This window comes from Dipodomys spectabilis, unplaced genomic scaffold (genome assembly GCF_019054845.1).
Source record: "Dipodomys spectabilis isolate Male_0828 unplaced genomic scaffold, ASM1905484v1 ptg000080l, whole genome shotgun sequence".
NCBI classification, from domain to species: Eukaryota; Metazoa; Chordata; class Mammalia; order Rodentia; family Heteromyidae; genus Dipodomys; species Dipodomys spectabilis.
Genome location: NW_024870757.1, coordinates 1,069,402 through 1,085,557, shown reverse-complemented (window position 1 = coordinate 1,085,557; position 16,156 = coordinate 1,069,402). Strand labels below are relative to the sequence as shown.

General features: G+C 55.6%; 3 protein-coding genes across 6 annotated transcripts in view; all 3 read left to right on the top strand.

Moving 5' to 3' along the window:
• Positions 1-16,156, top strand: part of Zscan22 (zinc finger and SCAN domain containing 22) — a 29,102-nt gene that overhangs the window by 2,562 nt on the left and 10,384 nt on the right. For 2 of the 3 annotated variants that reach the window (XM_042683307.1, XM_042683306.1), the window contains exon 3: positions 159-1,330. In XM_042683307.1, coding sequence (XP_042539241.1) covers positions 159-1,231 — 1,073 coding nt within the window. In that variant the 3' untranslated portion in view covers positions 1,232-1,330. Of the gene's footprint in view, positions 1-158; positions 1,331-16,156 lie in introns of those variants that run through there. The other variant, XM_042683308.1, reaches the window with a different exon arrangement.
• Rps5 (ribosomal protein S5) lies at positions 7,572-12,841 on the top strand. Of its 2 annotated transcripts, none has more exons than XM_042683337.1 (6): positions 7,572-7,669; positions 8,245-8,353; positions 11,455-11,664; positions 11,788-11,916; positions 12,545-12,643; positions 12,730-12,841. In XM_042683337.1, the coding sequence occupies exons 2-6, from the start codon at positions 8,246-8,248 to the stop codon at positions 12,796-12,798; spliced, it is 615 nt and encodes a 204-aa protein (XP_042539271.1). In that variant the 5' UTR covers positions 7,572-7,669; position 8,245; the 3' UTR covers positions 12,799-12,841. The 2 variants fall into 2 exon arrangements, with proteins under 2 accessions (XP_042539271.1, XP_042539272.1); XM_042683338.1 differs by having other exon boundaries at positions 7,582-7,661; positions 8,237-8,353.
• Rnf225 (ring finger protein 225) lies at positions 13,896-15,005 on the top strand. The gene has a single exon (XM_042683124.1). The coding sequence runs from the start codon at positions 13,896-13,898 to the stop codon at positions 15,003-15,005; it is 1,110 nt and encodes a 369-aa protein (XP_042539058.1).

Here is a 16,156-nt window from a genome sequence, read left to right as displayed (position 1 = left end):
TAGATATGACTGTTTCAAGAAGATAGATCACTTGATAACATTTCTCCCTTTCTCCCTCTCCCCTTCCTCCCCTCTCTCAGACACATAAACACACTTACATAGATTTCTCTGTAGGTTTATTTTGTTGTCAGAAGTAGTGACACTGAGGTTTGTTTCAGGATGGGAGCTGGGAGCTGAATCTGCAGAGGCAAACTGCAAACAGAGCAACTCAGAAGAGTTGGGATCACCAGATAACACCACTGAAACACTCATGAGAGGTGTTTCTCCTAGACCTGCCTTCGTCAATGCTTGTGAACCTGAGGACAGCTTGCAGAGTGGGTCAGAGCTCTTAAGGGCCATTTGGACAAAGTCTGTGCCCCAAGAGCTGGCTTTTAGGAAAACCAAACCTAGTAAGGACACTCCTCCAGATCAGCCTGGCTCTGAGTGTGGAGCCCCAAGACTCAGTACCAACATGTGGCCAGCTCTCCCCTCCCAAGAGAAAACTCCCTCTGCGGAGAAACTAGGTCTGTCGGATGGGTATAGGAAAGTGCCTTCATATACATACTCGGAGAAGAAGCTCTCAAGGTGTGGGGAGTGCAGGAAAACATTCCAGAACACCCTGGCCCTCACAGCCCATCAGAAGAGCCACTCCCGGAAGACACCCTATGCCTGCAGTGAGTGTGGGAAGGCCTTCAGCCGCAGCACCCACCTTGTCCAGCACCAGGTAGTACACACAGGAGCAAAGCCTCATGTGTGCGAGGAGTGTGGAAAGGCCTTCAGCCGGGCCACCCACCTGGCACAGCATCAAAGGACTCACACTGGGGAGAAGCCCTACCAGTGTGGGGCCTGTGGAAAGAGCTTCAGCCGCAGCACCCACCTCACGCAGCACCAGCGCGTGCACACGGGGGAGCGGCCATACGAGTGCGAGGAATGTGGCAAGACCTTCAGCCAGAGCACCCACCTCACACAGCACCAGCGCGTCCACACCGGGGAGAAGCCCTACAGGTGCGATGCATGCGGGAGGGCCTTTAGTGATGGCTCAGCTCTTATCAGACACCTGCGAATCCACTCTGGAGAGAAGCCCTATCAGTGCAAGGTCTGTGCGAAGGCCTTCGCGCAGAGCTCGTCCCTCATCGAGCATCGGCGGGTCCACACGGGAGAGAAGCCCTATAAGTGCAGTGACTGTGGGAAGGCCTTCAGCCGCAGCTCTGCACTCACTGTGCACCTGAGGGTCCACATCACGGTGCTGTAGTGACCGAGTCTAAGAAACCCTGACTTCTGAAAGAGCCAGGGACAGGGCAAGAACTGAGAAGCCCCAGCAGCCTTTGGAAACACACCAACGTCACCCTGAGATGTGTGTCTGTCTGTGTTTGTCTAAAAGGGAAGAGGTCAGAGGAAAAAATATATATATATTTTTATCGGTTTTGGGTTTGAACTCTGGCCCTGGGCACTCCCTGAGCTCTTCAACTCAAGGAGAGCACTCTACCACTTGATCCACAGCACCAATTCTAGTTTTCTGGTAGTTTATTGGAGATAAGAGTCTTATAGACTTTCCTGCCCCAGCTAGCTTTGAACTGTGATCCTCAGATCTCATCCTCCTGAGTATCTAGGATTACAGGCATGAGCCCCTGACACCAGGAAAATGAGTTGTAAGGACTTGTGTGAGTACTGGATAGTCTTCCAAGTACTTTACATACATCATCTTATAATTCTCAAAAGAGACCAACATAGTGATCCATGTGTCATGGAGGAGAGGAGAAGAGAGATGTAGCTAGTGGCCAGGGTCACATGGCAGGAACTGGAAGCACCTACACATGTCAGCATTTCAGTAAATACAGCCATGCTTCACAAACCAAGAAAAGAGACAGCCAGCATCAATAACTGGTACCTGTAATCCTAGCTACTGAGGAGCTTAAGATCACAGTTGGATGCCAACCCAGGCAGACAAATCTGAGAGATTCTTACCTCCAGTTAACCAACAAAAAACTAGAAGGGCTGTGGCTCAAGTGGTAGAGCACCATCCTTCAGCGGAAAAGCTAAAGGACAGCATCTAGGCCCAGAGTTAAAACCGCAGTACCAAAAAAAAATTGAGATAAAGGACTGGGGGCATGGCTCAAGTGGTTGAGTATCTATCTAGCAAGCATAAGACCCTAAGTTCAAAATCACAGTATTACCCAAGTAAAAATTGAGAGAGAATTATGCATGAAAGAACAAACGCCATAACAGCTTCACAGACTTTTTTTTTTTTTTAAGAAGCCAGGCATAGGTGGCTCATACTTGTAATTCTAGCTACTCAGGAGGTTGAGATCTGATGACTAAGGTTTGAAGCCAGCCTCAACAGGAAAGTCCATAGGACCTATCTCCAATTAATCATCAAAAAAGCTAGAACAGCTCCAGTTGGCTGGATAGCTCAGGGACAGTGCCCAGGCCCTGAGTTCAAGCCCCAGGATTGGCACACAAAAAAGGGGGGAGGGGAGCTGGGAAGGTGGCTCTGTGGTAGAGTGCTTGTCTTGCATGCATGAGGCCTTGGGTTTGATTCCTCAGCACCACATAAGCAGTAAAAGCTGGAAGTGGCGTTGTGGCTCAAGTGGTAGAGCGCTAGCCTTGAGCCTAAGAGCTCAGGGACAGTGTCCAGGCAGAGTTCAGGCCCCACAACCGACCAAAAAAAAAGGAACATTAGTAACTATTACTCAGGCAGTCAGACCCCTTTAGATGAAATAGACAAAATTTCTTGCAAGTCAGTTTATCGAATATTAAGCCATCCCCACTGGGCACTGGTGGCTCACGCCTGTCATCCTAGCTACTCAGGAGGCTTGAGATATGAGGATCACTGTTCAAAGCCAGCCTGGGCAGGAAAGTCTTTTATCTCCAATAAACCACTTAGAAAACTGGAAGTGGTGCTGTGGTTCAAGCGGTAGAGCACTAGCCTTGAGCTGAAGAGCACAGGACAGTGCCCAGGCCCAGAGCTCAAGACCACGACCGACAAAATTTTTTTTATAGAGAGCCATAACCCTAACCCCTGCGATGTAGCATGCGCTCATCCCGCAGAGATGAGACCACCAGGGACCACGACACGCGGGGCTTCACCTCGTCGTAGCCGCCCCTTCCCAGACCTGGGCTGGAGACAGCCTGGGAGACCATGGTGTCAACTCCGGGGAGGAGCGCTTCAGCTCCTTCCCCGGGGTCGCGTCGCTGCCAGGTCAGCTTCCTAGACAAAGGTCACCTCAGTGGGGTGGAGTGCAAGGCCCGGCGTCCTCCCGCACACCACCAGAGCCTGGCCAGCTGCCCGCTGAACACACACACCGATTTAGGGCGGGGAACAGGCTCCGCCCGCGGGCATTCTCGGTACACGCACAGCTCCACGGGCACACTGGGCGCCGATCCTGCGAAGTGCAGCTCCGCATGCGGGTGGACGCAGCGGTAGTTGCCGAAACCCACGGCATCTCAACATCTGCCGGTCGCAGCAGGCAGAGCAAGCGGCGCCCGCCCGGACCCCTGCGCTGACTGTAGCGCGAGGCGCGGTCCTGGGCTCCACCATGAGCACCGGGGCCCGGCAGCTTCTGCGGAGAAGAAGCGGGCTCGGCCTGGAGGCAGGGCAGGCCTCGCGCGGGTCCAGCCCGTGCCAACCTCCCAAACAGCCCTGGCCGGAAAAGTCTGGGTCTCCGGTCCCCAGGACTCACTGTCCCCCCGCAGCCGGGGATACGCGGTCCGAGGACCCTGGAGCCCCGCGGGGCCGGCCCGCCATCCCGCCGCCGCCAGGGCGCAGGCTCACTGCGGCCCCGCACCGGCTCCTCGGGCGGGCTCGCCGACCAACGGCCAGGTGGTGTTCGGGCCGCGCAGCTGGTGGCGGCAGGCAAAAGGGCCCAGAGAGACCAGGAGACGTTAGCATGGCCCCTGTCACCCAAGGGCTGCCCAGCTCAGCCACGCGCTTGGGGACGGGCTTGAGCCACAGAAGATGAGTCTGAGCCACAGAGGTATTGACCTTGGCTGTCACTTGCCACCAATCCTAGGGAGGAACCGGTTCTCCAAGCAGGCCTGGGCGCACCAGGTCCTGGAGCACTCTGTCCTCTGTCCTGCACATCCTCCCCATCCACCACATCCTCCCCGTCTACACCGTCCTTCAGCAGCTGTAGGTCCGTGATGGCCAGCCGGGCCTGGCACCTGTGACCCAGGGTTCCACGGTTATCTGGAGTCTGCCCACAGACTGGGTGGGCAGGGGGCCTGGGTCAGCTAGGTGCTGGGGACAGGGCCTCAGCCCGGGGCTCACCACCTTGAGGCCCAAGCCCCCAGCTCACCTACAGCTATCTCACAGCTGGGCCCTGGGTGAGGCTTGCAGACAGCGCCCAGGAAGCCCTCCACACGCCTCCCGCCCACAGGGTCCACAGCCCGTGACCCCGAATCCCAGAGCAGTGGGAAAGCCTCCAGCCAGACAAAGGGGCCTTGCTCCGGCTGCGGGCGGTGTCTGGCTGTCTGCAGTAGCAGGCTGGCTGGAACACCGGCCTCTCCTCTCGTCAGGGTGGACACCGTGTGGCCCGATGACAAAGGAGACTATCCAAGGCTGCTACAAGAGCTTTACCTGTAACCCTGATAACACCATCCAGCGAGCTAAGCTAACAGTGAATTAAGTTCTTTGTTTTCGGGCTGGGAAGGTGGCTCAGTGGTAGAGTGCTCCTTGAAGCCCTGGGTTCAATTCCTCAGCACCACATACACAGAAAAAGCTGAAGTGGTGCTGTGGTTCTGTGGTAAAGTGTTAGCCATGAAAAGGAAGCTCAGGACAGCGCTAAGGACCTGAGTTCAAGCCCGAGGATTGACAAAATATTAGATAGATAGATAGATAGATAGATAGATAGATAGATAGATAGATAGATAGATAGATAGATAGATAGATAGATAGATAGAGATAGATATAGTCGAACGCTGTCCCTGCTGTGCTCTTCAGCTGAAGGCAAGTGCCAGCACCACTTCCGATTTCTAGTGGTTCATTGGACATAAGAGACTCCTGCCCGGGCTGGCTTTGAACCGCGATTCTCAGATTTCAGCCCTCTGAGTACTAGTATGACAGGACACTTCTCCCAGCGCGAGGCCCTGGGCCCGACCGAATAACGGGCCGGCGTCCCGCGGGGGCTGTTGGGACATATAGTCCCGGCTCCCCCACCGAATGCTGGAGCGCGGCCTGCGTCCGCGCGGGGGCTGTTGGGAAATGTAGTCCAGCCCCGGGTGCGGTACCTGGGGAGCGGAGAGGGAATCTCCGGCGAATCCCCTACCCTGCGGCCCCTTTAACCACGCTGTGAGCCAGTCGGAGACCTTGCAGTCCACCCGACAGTACAAGGTCCGGGCTGGGGGGGACCTGCCCTCGACTCGAAGCCAGTTTTCCTTCGGCTTTGCTCAGTTCCCGTGGGAGAAGTCCGCTGGCCCTCGGTGGAGCCGGCAGCCTTGGGAGAAGCAAGCCACCTTCCTTCGGGAGGTGTGCACAGTAAATACGCCTGCCTTGCGTTGTCCTTTTGTCTCTCTGTGTTGCTGCAAGTCCGGAGTGTACGTCATTACAGTTGTTCCAGCCTTTCAGCGATGAGAGGCTTGGACTCCCTTATTCTGTCTGATTCTAAATTGTTTTGTTCACCGAGCAGAAACATTTAGGGCACTGCATCTGTGTGGAGACCCCCTTGGAGCCATGGAGGACGTGATGCTTGGGAGGCCCAGTGGAGGTGGGAAGAGGCCATGCTCTGGGGCCAGCCTCTTTATACTCCCAGCTTCACTGTGCTTCCGCGAGACTAGAGAAGTTACTTTTTTCTTTTTTGCGCTTCCCTGACAATGTAAAGTGGGGATGTCTCCCTGAAAAGGTTGTACTGGAGAAAAATGGCCTGATTTCTGAACACCATAGGATCAGCAAAGCTTTACCTAGCAAGCTGCCTACAAATCTGGGGGAAAGCTGCATCCCAGCTTACAGCTCAGGCTGTCACCCTGAAGTGGTCCAAGTCTTCACAGAGGTGAAACGCAAGCAAGGGCCAAAGGCAGCAGAGGGAGATTGGGAATCTGAGGCATTTTAGTTTTTTCTGTGGCTGCTGTAATCAATCACCACATACTTGATGGCTTAAAACATCTATTCAAAATGAAAGTGTTGTAAATTCAAAAGTCCTGTGGAGGTTCTAGGGGACCATCTTTATTTTCCTTGCTGCTTCAAGCCACTGATGGCTTGAAGGTGGTAGAGTGCTAGCTTGGGCACAGACAGGCTCAGGTTCAGTGCCCAGGGCTTGAGTTCAAGTCTCAGGACTGGCAACATGCACACGCGCGCGCGCACACACACATACACACACACACGAAGTGGAGGTGAGGCTCAAGTGACAGAACATCTTCTTGACATGCTTCGGACCTCACCCCCTCTAAAAAAAATAAAGGAGGAGCCGGGCGCTGGTGGCTCACGCCTGTAATCCTAGCTACTCAGGAGGCTGAGATCTGAGGATCGCGGTTCAAAGCCAGCCCGGGCAGGAAAGACCGTGAGACTCCTATCTCCAATAAACCACCAGAAAACCGGAAGTGGCGCTGTAGCTCAAGTGGTAGAGCACTCGCCTTGAGCTGAAGAGCTGAGGGACAGCGCCCAGGCCCAGAGTTCAAGCCCCACGACCGGAAAAAAAAAAAAGAAAAAAGAAAGGAGGGAAGGTGGCTCAGTGGTGGAGCGCTTGCCTTGCATGCCTGAGGCCCTGGGTTCGATTCCTCAGCACCACATAAGCAGAAGAAGCCAAAAGTGGGGCTGATGCTCAAGTGGTGGAGCGCTAGCCTTGAGCTGAAGAGCTGAGGGACAGCGCCCAGGCCCAGAGTTCAGGCCCCACGACCGGACTCCAAAAAATAAATAAAGGAAAGCAGCAGAAGCGGGGTGGGGTTCTCAGGCCACCTCTGGCACAGCCGCAGGGTGGGGAGGCAGTGTGCTCCTCCGGGACAAGGTTGGGCCCCCCTCCCTCCCCGGAGGTGTCCGTCCGCCGCGTGCGCACCAGGGCACGCGCTCCCGCCGCCTCCCTCCCTGGCTCCTGCGAGGCCGCTATCCCGACGAGCAGACACGGGGCGGACCCATGACCGACCCCACCGCCCCGAAGTCCCTGAGGTCTCTCCGATCCGGGGTTCGGTCCTCCCCTCCATCCCGCCCCGGGCCCGGAGGCGATGCCCCTGGCACAAGGCGGAGGACGGCGAGAAGTCATGGACGTGGCTCGGGTCCCTGGCGGCCAACGGAGGCCGGCGGAACTGGTGAGCGCGTCAAACAACGCCACGAAGGCAGGAGCAGCGCGGAGCACTTTGGCGGCCGCTAGCGGAAGCCCCAGAATGGAGTGCCAAGGCGGCCGGCGGCGGCTCGGAGCTCCGCCCCACTTCTACCCTTTCTAAACATGGCGGCATTGGCTTCGCGGCGCTTTCTGCGCATGCTCTCAGCTTGACACAAGCCAGGGCGTACTTGAGGTAGCACATCCGCCAGAGCTGCTTGTCGCCGTTCCGAGAAGTGCGCATGCGGCGAGAACGTGCGCGTCCCCGTTCTCGATTGGTCCAAGAACACTTCCCATCCTTCTGCGCGCGCGTGTCGCTGTCACTGACCCGGAAGTGTTCGGCGCCCTTAAAGTCGTCGGCCCGCTACGCGCGACCTCTTCCTGTCTGTGCTTGGGCCGCACGCAGACCACGCGGAGCGGACGGAAGTCTCCCGCCTAGCGATCAGGTGAGGCCGCACAGCCGTCCTGGGTCTGCGAGTTTGTCTGGATCGCTGCGGGCGGGTGCCGACCCCTCGGCTCCGGGTCGGACCTTCTATTCCCTCCGGAGGACGCGTCCTCGGGAGCGCGCGCGGGCAGGCTGCCCCGGCGTCTTGGTCCCCGCCGCCGCGGGAGGTGCTGGGCCGCCGGACCGCGCTCCGGCCTCGCCTCGCCGGGCGCCTCGCTACCCGGAGCTACGCCTCCAGCCCGGCGTTTCGCAGGCTTACCCACTCGATCTGGCTTCGAACCTAAGTCTCCCGATCGCGGCCGGCGAGCCTGGAGTTTTTCACTAATACAGGGCTGTCAGCCGCAGGTCGCCCTGCAGACTCCGAGCGACTTCCCCCGGGAGATGGGGCACCGGGTTTGGACCTGGGGCTCCTGGGTAGCAGGAATGGTGCTTCTTGCAGCTGATTCTGTTCCCTAGGTTGGGAAATTTGCTCTTGCTGTCCCTGCTAACTCCCCAGGTTAGAAGACGACCCGCCCCAGTTTGGTGTTCGTGTTCCCGCGCTATGTGTTGGCTTTCACCATCTATTCCCACCCACAGGATGACCGAGTGGGAGGCCGCCACGCCAGCCGTAGCAGAGACCCCCGACATCAAGCTTTTTGGGAAGTGGAGCACCGACGATGTGCAGATCAACGACATTTCCCTGCAGGTGAGCCGGCCCAGCCCTGGGGCGCAGAGGACACGTAAAACCTGCATCTTTCCCACCAAGCAGTTGGATTTGTGAGGGCTAAAGGCAAGAGGTCCAGAAAAAGCACATTGAGGCTTACCATTTTCTTATTTTTGGTCGGTCGTGGTACTTGAACTCTGAGCTTGGGTGTTGTTCCTGCTCTCTTTAGTTCAAGGCAAGTGGTCTACCGCTTGAGCCACAGCGTCTCTTCCGTTTTTTTAGTGGTTTATTGGAGATGTCTCACGAACTTTCCTGCCCGGAATACAGGTGTGAGCCACCAGCGCCCAACGAGTCTTACCTTTTAACAACAGTTTGCTACAGTGTGTTTTGTGGAGTTCTTGATGTTTTTTCCAGGACTTTATACATATAATAGGCAAATGCTCAACCACTAACCAATGTTAACTTAAGCGGCTTTTTTCCATTTTTTTTCCTCTAGGATTGTCATGGGTTTTACTTTTTGTGGTAAAGTACATGTAATTTGCTATTTAAGTTGTTTATGGATATCCTATTATCCTGCATCTTGTTAAAGTGACTGTTTAAACAGTTGGTCAGGAGTGAGTTTTTCTGTAATACAGAGTTTTTTGGAAAGACTGAGTAAGTGTTGTCTTTTACACATAGCATTTTGTGTGTAAGATGGGACCTAGGACCTTTAGTGTGCATCCTACCTCTGAGCCATATCCACGGGCCTCATGAGTTTTGGCCGTTGTTTATTTAGAAAAAAGATGGGTGTGGGTATGGTCGGTTGGCCAAGGGGTTTGAGCTCAGTGCCTGGCCCCTGTTTTGAGGCTCTTTTGCTCAAGGCTAACACCCTACTACTTTGAGCCATATTGCTACTTCCACACTGTAATACTAGCTGCTCAGGAGGCTGAGATCTGAGAGTCACCATTCAAAGCCAACCTGGGCAGATAAGGCTCCAGTTAACCAGAAGTAGTGCTGCAGCTCTAAGTGGCAGGATGCTGTCCTTGCTTGAAATAGCTCAAGAACAGCTCCCAGGTTTAGTTTAAGCTCCACAACCCATCAAAAGTTAGTTTGGGGGTCTGGGAAGGTGGCTCAGTGGTAGAGTGCTTGCCTCACATGCATGAGGCCCTGGGTTCAATTCCTCAGCACCACATAAACAAAAAAAGCCGGAAATGGGCACTGTGGCTCAAGTGGTAGAGTGCTAACCTTGAGCTGAAGAGCTGAGGGACAGCACCCAGTCTCAGAGTTCAATCTTCACGACCAACACAAAAGGAAAAAAAAAGTTAGTTTGGGCAGGGAAGGCGGCTCAATGGTAGAGTGCTTGCCTCCCATGTATGAGGCCCTGGGTTGGAATACTCTGCACCACATAAACACAAAGTTACAGATTTTCTTGACCAGGCTGGCTTTGAACCTCAATCCTTAATTTCAGCTTCCTGGATAATTAAGATTTCAGGCAAGAGCCACCAGCCCACAATGGAAGTTGGAGGAGTAGAGTGTATTGTGTGTGCTTCTCCCATCCCCCATACCCCCGACCCTTTTTTCCTGTCCTACATCATGTCTTTGAGCTTTTGTTTTTTTGGTCAGGGACTAGTACTCACTCTAGCCTGACACTTTCCCTCATTGACAACTCAAAACTTGTTCAGGCTGATCTTTATTTTCATAGGTATGTTTAAGAAGTCTGCAAACTTATTTTTTGTGGTGCTACTAATACAATCCTACTGAATTTATCCACCTATCCAAAGTTCCTTAAAGGACCAGATAGTAAACATTTTAGGGTAAGCAAAGTCTTCTGTCCTTCATGGCTTCCAACTGAAATTTGCAGGTCTTGAACTCTGAGCTGGCCTACTGTTCTTGAGCTCTTCAGCTCAACACTAGTGTTAGTCTACCCCTTGAGCTACAGCGCCACTCAGTTTTCTGGTGGTTAATTGGAGATAGGAATCTCATAGATTTTCCTGCCGGCCCTGGCTTTGAACCATGAACCTCAGTTCTCAGTCTCCTGAGTAGCTAGGATTACAGGTGTGAGCCATCAGCCAGGGCCTGGCTCAACTATTTTATTTTAGTTTGATACATTATGATCTTCAATGGGTTTTACCCCCCCCCCCCCTCATTGTTGTTGTTGTTTTCTTTTTTCCTTTTATGTCCTGGGGCTTGAACTCTGGGCTTGGGCACTTTCCCTGAGCACTTTACCCTGCTTGAGCCACAGCACCACTTCCGGTTTTCTAGTGGTTTATTGGAGATAGAGTCTCATGGAGTTTCCTGGGCTGGCTTTGAACTTCAGTCTTCAGATGTCAGCTTCCTGAGTAGCTAGGGTTACAGACATGAGCCACTGGCACCCTGCTAGTGGGTTTTATTTTGTTCATATGTGTATAAAATGCTTCTACCCTTGCAATCTCCCCATCTAGGCTTTTTTCTTTTTTTTCTTTTTAGCAGTCATGGGGCTTGAACTGGGCCTGGGTGCTGTCCTTGAGCTGAAGAGCTCAAGGTGAGGTCTCCACCATTTGAGCTCAGTGCCACTTCCAGATGCATGGTGGCTAATTGGAGATTAGAGTCTCGCGGACTTTCCTGCCTGGGCTTGCTTTGAACCACAATCTTCAGATCTCAGCCTCCTGAATAGGATTATTACAGGTGTGAGCTACCCACCCCTGGCTGAAGTTAAGTCTTGTAGACTGTCCTGCCTGAACTGGCTTTGAGCTAGAATCCTCAGCCTCCTGGGTAGTTAGGATTACAAGCATGAGCCATGGGCATAAACCTACACATTTTCTTTGTGGCTTTGATTCTCTGCCCTGGGTTGGTTGTTTCCCTCTAAAGGATGCTGAGCAGTATGTAGATAGTTGTCAGAACTTGAGGTTGCTGCTGGCATGCTGGGTACTGCTATGTAACCTATAGTGCCCATGGTATATTTAGGGGTCAGTTGTTTTAAAAAAAAAATGATCTATGATCACATTCTTCCACGATAAAGGTAGTTTTCTTGAGGGATTCCACATACACTTCCTGGGAAGGCAACGGAGATTGCAAGTAATTCCACTGATACCCTGAGTGGATTTCCGGTCTTTTCTCTGGTCTCTCGCTGGTGCCTATCCTGCTTCTAACAGCCCTTTCATAGACCTTCCCCAAATCCTTTCCAGGATTACATTGCAGTGAAGGAGAAGTATGCCAAGTACCTGCCCCACAGTGCAGGACGGTATGCTGCCAAGCGCTTCCGCAAGGCACAGTGCCCCATTGTGGAGCGTCTCACAAACTCCATGATGATGCATGGTCGCAACAACGGCAAGAAGCTCATGACTGTACGCATCGTCAAGCACGCATTTGAGATCATCCACCTGCTCACTGGTGAGGTAGGATTGTGTGGCAGGCTGGACAGGCTGCCCTTGGGCACATGCCAAAGCCAGGCTGTGACCTGAGTCGAGAAAGGGAGGGACATGTTAACAGATGTCAGGCTCAACGCCCTCTTCTTCCAGAACCCTCTGCAGGTTCTGGTAAATGCCATCATCAACAGCGGGCCCCGGGAGGACTCCACTCGGATTGGGCGAGCTGGAACAGTGAGAAGGCAGGCTGTGGATGTGTCCCCACTGCGCCGGGTGAATCAGGTAGGTCTGGAGCTTGTGTGGGTGGCAGGGCAGGAACTGCCACCATGAGTGGGTGGGAAGGCTTGTCCCTGTCTGCATGCTTTACCTAGAGCCTCACTTCCCTTTAGGAAACTTCCTGAATTCCTACCTTGTTCAGGGTGGATCCTGGCTCTTAGCCATCTGTTTTCAGATTGTTGATAGTGTACATTGTTAACACTAGTTTTCTTAGACCACTTAAGAATTGGTTGGATTGATAGTACCTACATACCTTTAGTCCCTGCTACTTCAGAGGACAAGACAGGAGGATCATGTAAGCCAGGAGTTTTGATACCCACATGAAGAAATTCGTAATAGCAGTAGAGAATCAGATTGGTTGGTATGACTGTCCTTCAAGACAATGACATATCTATGATGTGTGGCACATCTTGAATCTCCTTCCATGGAGAGTCCTTGTCTAGCTTGTCTGGATAGCCTTTCTTATCCATACCTAGTGTGCCAATGTCTTGTCTCTCCCTCCCCCCCCCTCCCCCTCCCCCCCATCTTGATGATCACATTACATGGTAGGTTTTTGAGATTGGGCCTAGAACACTGGAACTTATCACTATCCTGCTAGATTAACCTGGCCCCCCCTGCCCCGTGCTTTCTGTAGGCCATCTGGCTGCTGTGCACCGGTGCCCGTGAGGCTGCCTTCCGCAACATCAAGACCATCGCTGAGTGCCTTGCAGATGAGCTTATCAATGCTGCCAAGGTGAATGGAGACCCAGAATTTACCTTAAGTGTCAAGGTGGGCGTGGGAAACCTTCCAACATAGAACTAATCAATCTCTTTTTTTAGGGCTCTTCCAATTCCTATGCCATCAAGAAGAAGGATGAGCTGGAGCGTGTGGCCAAGTCAAATCGCTGATTTCTCGGTTGCTGCCCAATAAAGTGCCCTTTGGGGAATTTCACCTGCCTGTGTCTCTGGCTGTTTTTAAGGGAGTGGAATATCTTCTCCCTGTGGCTATTGTCAGTACTCCTTTTCCTGCCATGGCTATTAGGTTCATCTGAAAAATACTGTTGACTCAAAAATATACCACCTCAGGGCTAGCCAGTTTATAGGCTCAGCCATGTATGGAAATGAGAATTGGGCCTGCTTGGGAAAGGACCTGGTTGGATCACATTAGGTAGAAAGAAGCCTGTGGCTGTAGCCCAACTTCATGTCCCTTCTGTGTAGCAGCTAATTTCCATTGTTCTGTGAATGAACTTATGTGCAGGCTAGGCTGGTATTCCCTTGCACCAACCAGTAGCATGATTTTTTTTGTTTTGCTTTTTGGTCGGTGGTGGGTCTTGAATGCTGGGCCTGGGCGTTATCCCTGAGCATTTTTTCACTTTTGTGGCCTTCATGGGTTTTCTTGTTCATGTATGTGTGTGGAGCACTGCTACCGAGTCATCCTTCCTGTCTTGGCTGAGGTGTGGGTCCTGGGCCCTGGATCAGCCTGGGCGCTGTTCCTGGGCTTTCTATGCCAGGCTGGCGCTCTGCTGCTGTGAGTGACGACCTCTGGTTTCTGGTGGTTTCTTAAGTTTTTCAAGGCAGGCCCAGGATTGGCTGGGACTGCGAGTGGACTATGGGCCTGGCACTGTTTTGTTCAGGCCGGTTAGTGCACTCCATCCACCTCCAGGATCCATTCCGGGTCTGGTTTGGGGTTCAACACCCCAGGATGGGCGGCGGGCAGGGCGGGCCGCGGGACAGGTTGGGCTCGTTGTGCGGGGCAGGATGGGCGGCCTGGGCAGGGCGCCCTCCTCCAACAGGCAGCTCGTTCCTGCCCAGAGGTAGGCCGAGAAGGCGGAGACCGGCGGTGTCTCCAGGTGCGAGAGCCCTGCTTGGGCTGCGGGCCGTGCCCCGGGCTCCGGCTCCAGCTCGTTGTGCTCAGCAGCGGCGCCGCTCTTGCCTGGTTCTCATCTCCGGCTCAGCACCGCAGTGCACACCACCCACTCCTGCTCGGCGTCGATCCCCGAGTCCGGATGCCGTGCCCGCGGCCGCCCTGGCTCCGCCGTGTCCGGGCCGTGCCCAGCCCGGGCCGCGATGAGGACGCAGACGAGGAGGAGGAGGAGGAGGCTGACGGTGGCCCGGGCTCGGGCCGCATGCTGTCCCCCGCTTCGCCCTCCGAGTGCCTCATCTGCGTTTCGCCCTTCGACGGCATCTTCAAGCTGCCCAAGCGCCTGGACTGCGGCCACGTCTTCTGCCTCGAGTGCCTGGCGCGTCTGTCGCTGGCCACTGCGGGCGGCGGCGCGGCGGTGGCCTGCCCGGTGTGCCGCGCGCCCACGCGGCTGGCCCCGCGCCGCGGGCTGCCCGCGCTGCCCACGCAGCCCGGGCTGCTGCCCGGCGACACGCGCGCGCTGCCGCGCCAGGGCTCCGTGCGCTTCGACCGCAGCCGCGGGCTGCTCTACCTGCGGCCACCGCCGCCGCCGCCGCCGCCCGGGCCACGCAAGGGCCGCACGGCGCAGGCGCATGCGCAGATGCACGCGCCGCCGCCGCCGCCGCCGCTGCGCCTGGGCCGCCCGCTCTCACGCCGCCTGTCGCTCAGCAGCCCCGCCTGGGCCTTCAATGCCGCCGTAGCGCTGGCCGTGCTGGTGGCTGCGGGCCTGGTGGTCTCGGGGGTCTACATCTTTTTCCTCATCCCGCACGCCACCGCTGTCGGCCCCGCGCGGCCCCAGATCGTGGCTCTGGCGCCCCCGCCCGGCCTCCCCTGGTTCCCGCCGCAGCCGCCGCCGCCCGGGATCCCCGCCGCCTTCCCGCCGGAGCCCGGGCTGGAGCCCGACGGGGGTTCCGAGCACGCTGTGGGGCCCGGGTTGGAGCTCGACGAGGGCCCCAAGGACGCTGCGGGGTCCGGGCTGGAGCCCGACGGGGGCCCCGGGGACGCTGCGGGGCCCCGGGGGACGCGGGAGCCCGGGCTGGAGACCGACAGGGGCCCCGAGGACGCTGCGGGGCCCGGGCTGGAGTCCAACAGGGGCCCCGAGGACGCTGCAGGGCCCAGGCTGGAGTCCGACAGGGTCCCTGAGGACGCTGCTGGGCCCGGGAGGACGCGGGAGCCTCCTCGAGACGGCGCCAGGGGGGAAGAGGCCGGCCCCTGATGTCGCGTTCCGGGCCCCGGCCGGGCCCCCCACGGGGCCGGGGAGCGGCCGCCCTACCGAGCAACCTATGCCCGGCCAGAACTCAACCCAGACGGGGTGTCCTAGACCAAGGGAACCAGCTCCCCAAGACTTACCTTCACCAGCGTCCTGAACCATGAACCATCCTAGAGCCGGCTCCCCTCCGGCTTCCGGGCCCCTCTCACTGCGATGGCGGCTGCCGGTGTCAAGGCTAAGAGGCCGCACTACAAGTGGATTGGGCAGGGGGGTGTGATCGGCCTCCCGGGCCGGCTGGAGGGTCCCTGGCCCCGTCCTGGGTGCATGGGGCCCATGAATTTCTTGGGGACACTGACTTTCCTCCGGAGACTCCTGTCAGCCCTGCCCAGTCTTCCTGAACTCCAGCTGAAGCCGAGCCTCATCCCTGCACCTATGCTTCTAAGATGGACTGTTCCTCACCTCCAGTCCACCCTCCCAGAGGCGGCCACCCCTGCACAGACTGACCACTAGTCTGGAACGCCCACCGCCTCCTCCCAACCGGGCTGTGCTGTGGACAAACATCTAGCATATTTTTTTCAGAAAGAAACACAATTTCTATGCAGCTGGAGGCTTTCTTGTGGTGTATTTACACGTGTGTTCTCAGCACGGAGGTAACTGAGAGGCACCCGGGCATGTCTGTGGGGCTGAGCTAGACCTGTCTGCATGGCTGCTTCAGGTCCGAGCTACTTTTTCCACATGAGAAGCCACAGGAGGAATGTTAGGGAGCCCATGGGTGTGTCTCCCCAGACTAGTTCTTGGCCACCACCCAGATGCCAACGTCATCCACGGGTCTGGGGACCAGTGTGCTGGCTCACCGGGATGCTGTGGCCCATCTCCCTGGGAGGGAGAGGACCCTGTGTATCAGCAGTTGTGCTTTGGTCAGTGTTAATTTAGAACAATGTACATCTACCATCCTACAGTTCTATTGTCCAGAAGCTCAAGATCATTTCTTTGAGTTGAAGTGGATAAGACAAGCCAACAGTCCTAGTTCTGGAAGCTCTGTGAGAATCTTATTTCCTAAGCTTTTACAACTTGTGGAGCTGCTTTCCTTAATTACTTTATTTATAAGGCCATTAGGATTAAATTGGAATACATAGACAACCCAAGATAATCTCCTA

Excerpts from the sequence above, each read along its gene's own strand:
- Rps5 (XM_042683337.1), top strand. The coding sequence starts at position 8,246 with ATGACCGAGTGGGAGGCCGCCACGCCAGCCGTAGCAGAGACCCCCGAC. Across the intron at positions 11,665-11,787 it reads TCCACCTGCTCACTGGTGAG|AACCCTCTGCAGGTTCTGGT; the intron begins GTAGGATTGTGT and ends CTCTTCTTCCAG. Across the intron at positions 12,644-12,729 it reads AGCTTATCAATGCTGCCAAG|GGCTCTTCCAATTCCTATGC; the intron begins GTGAATGGAGAC and ends CTCTTTTTTTAG.
- Rnf225 (XM_042683124.1), top strand. The coding sequence starts at position 13,896 with ATGCCGTGCCCGCGGCCGCCCTGGCTCCGCCGTGTCCGGGCCGTGCCC.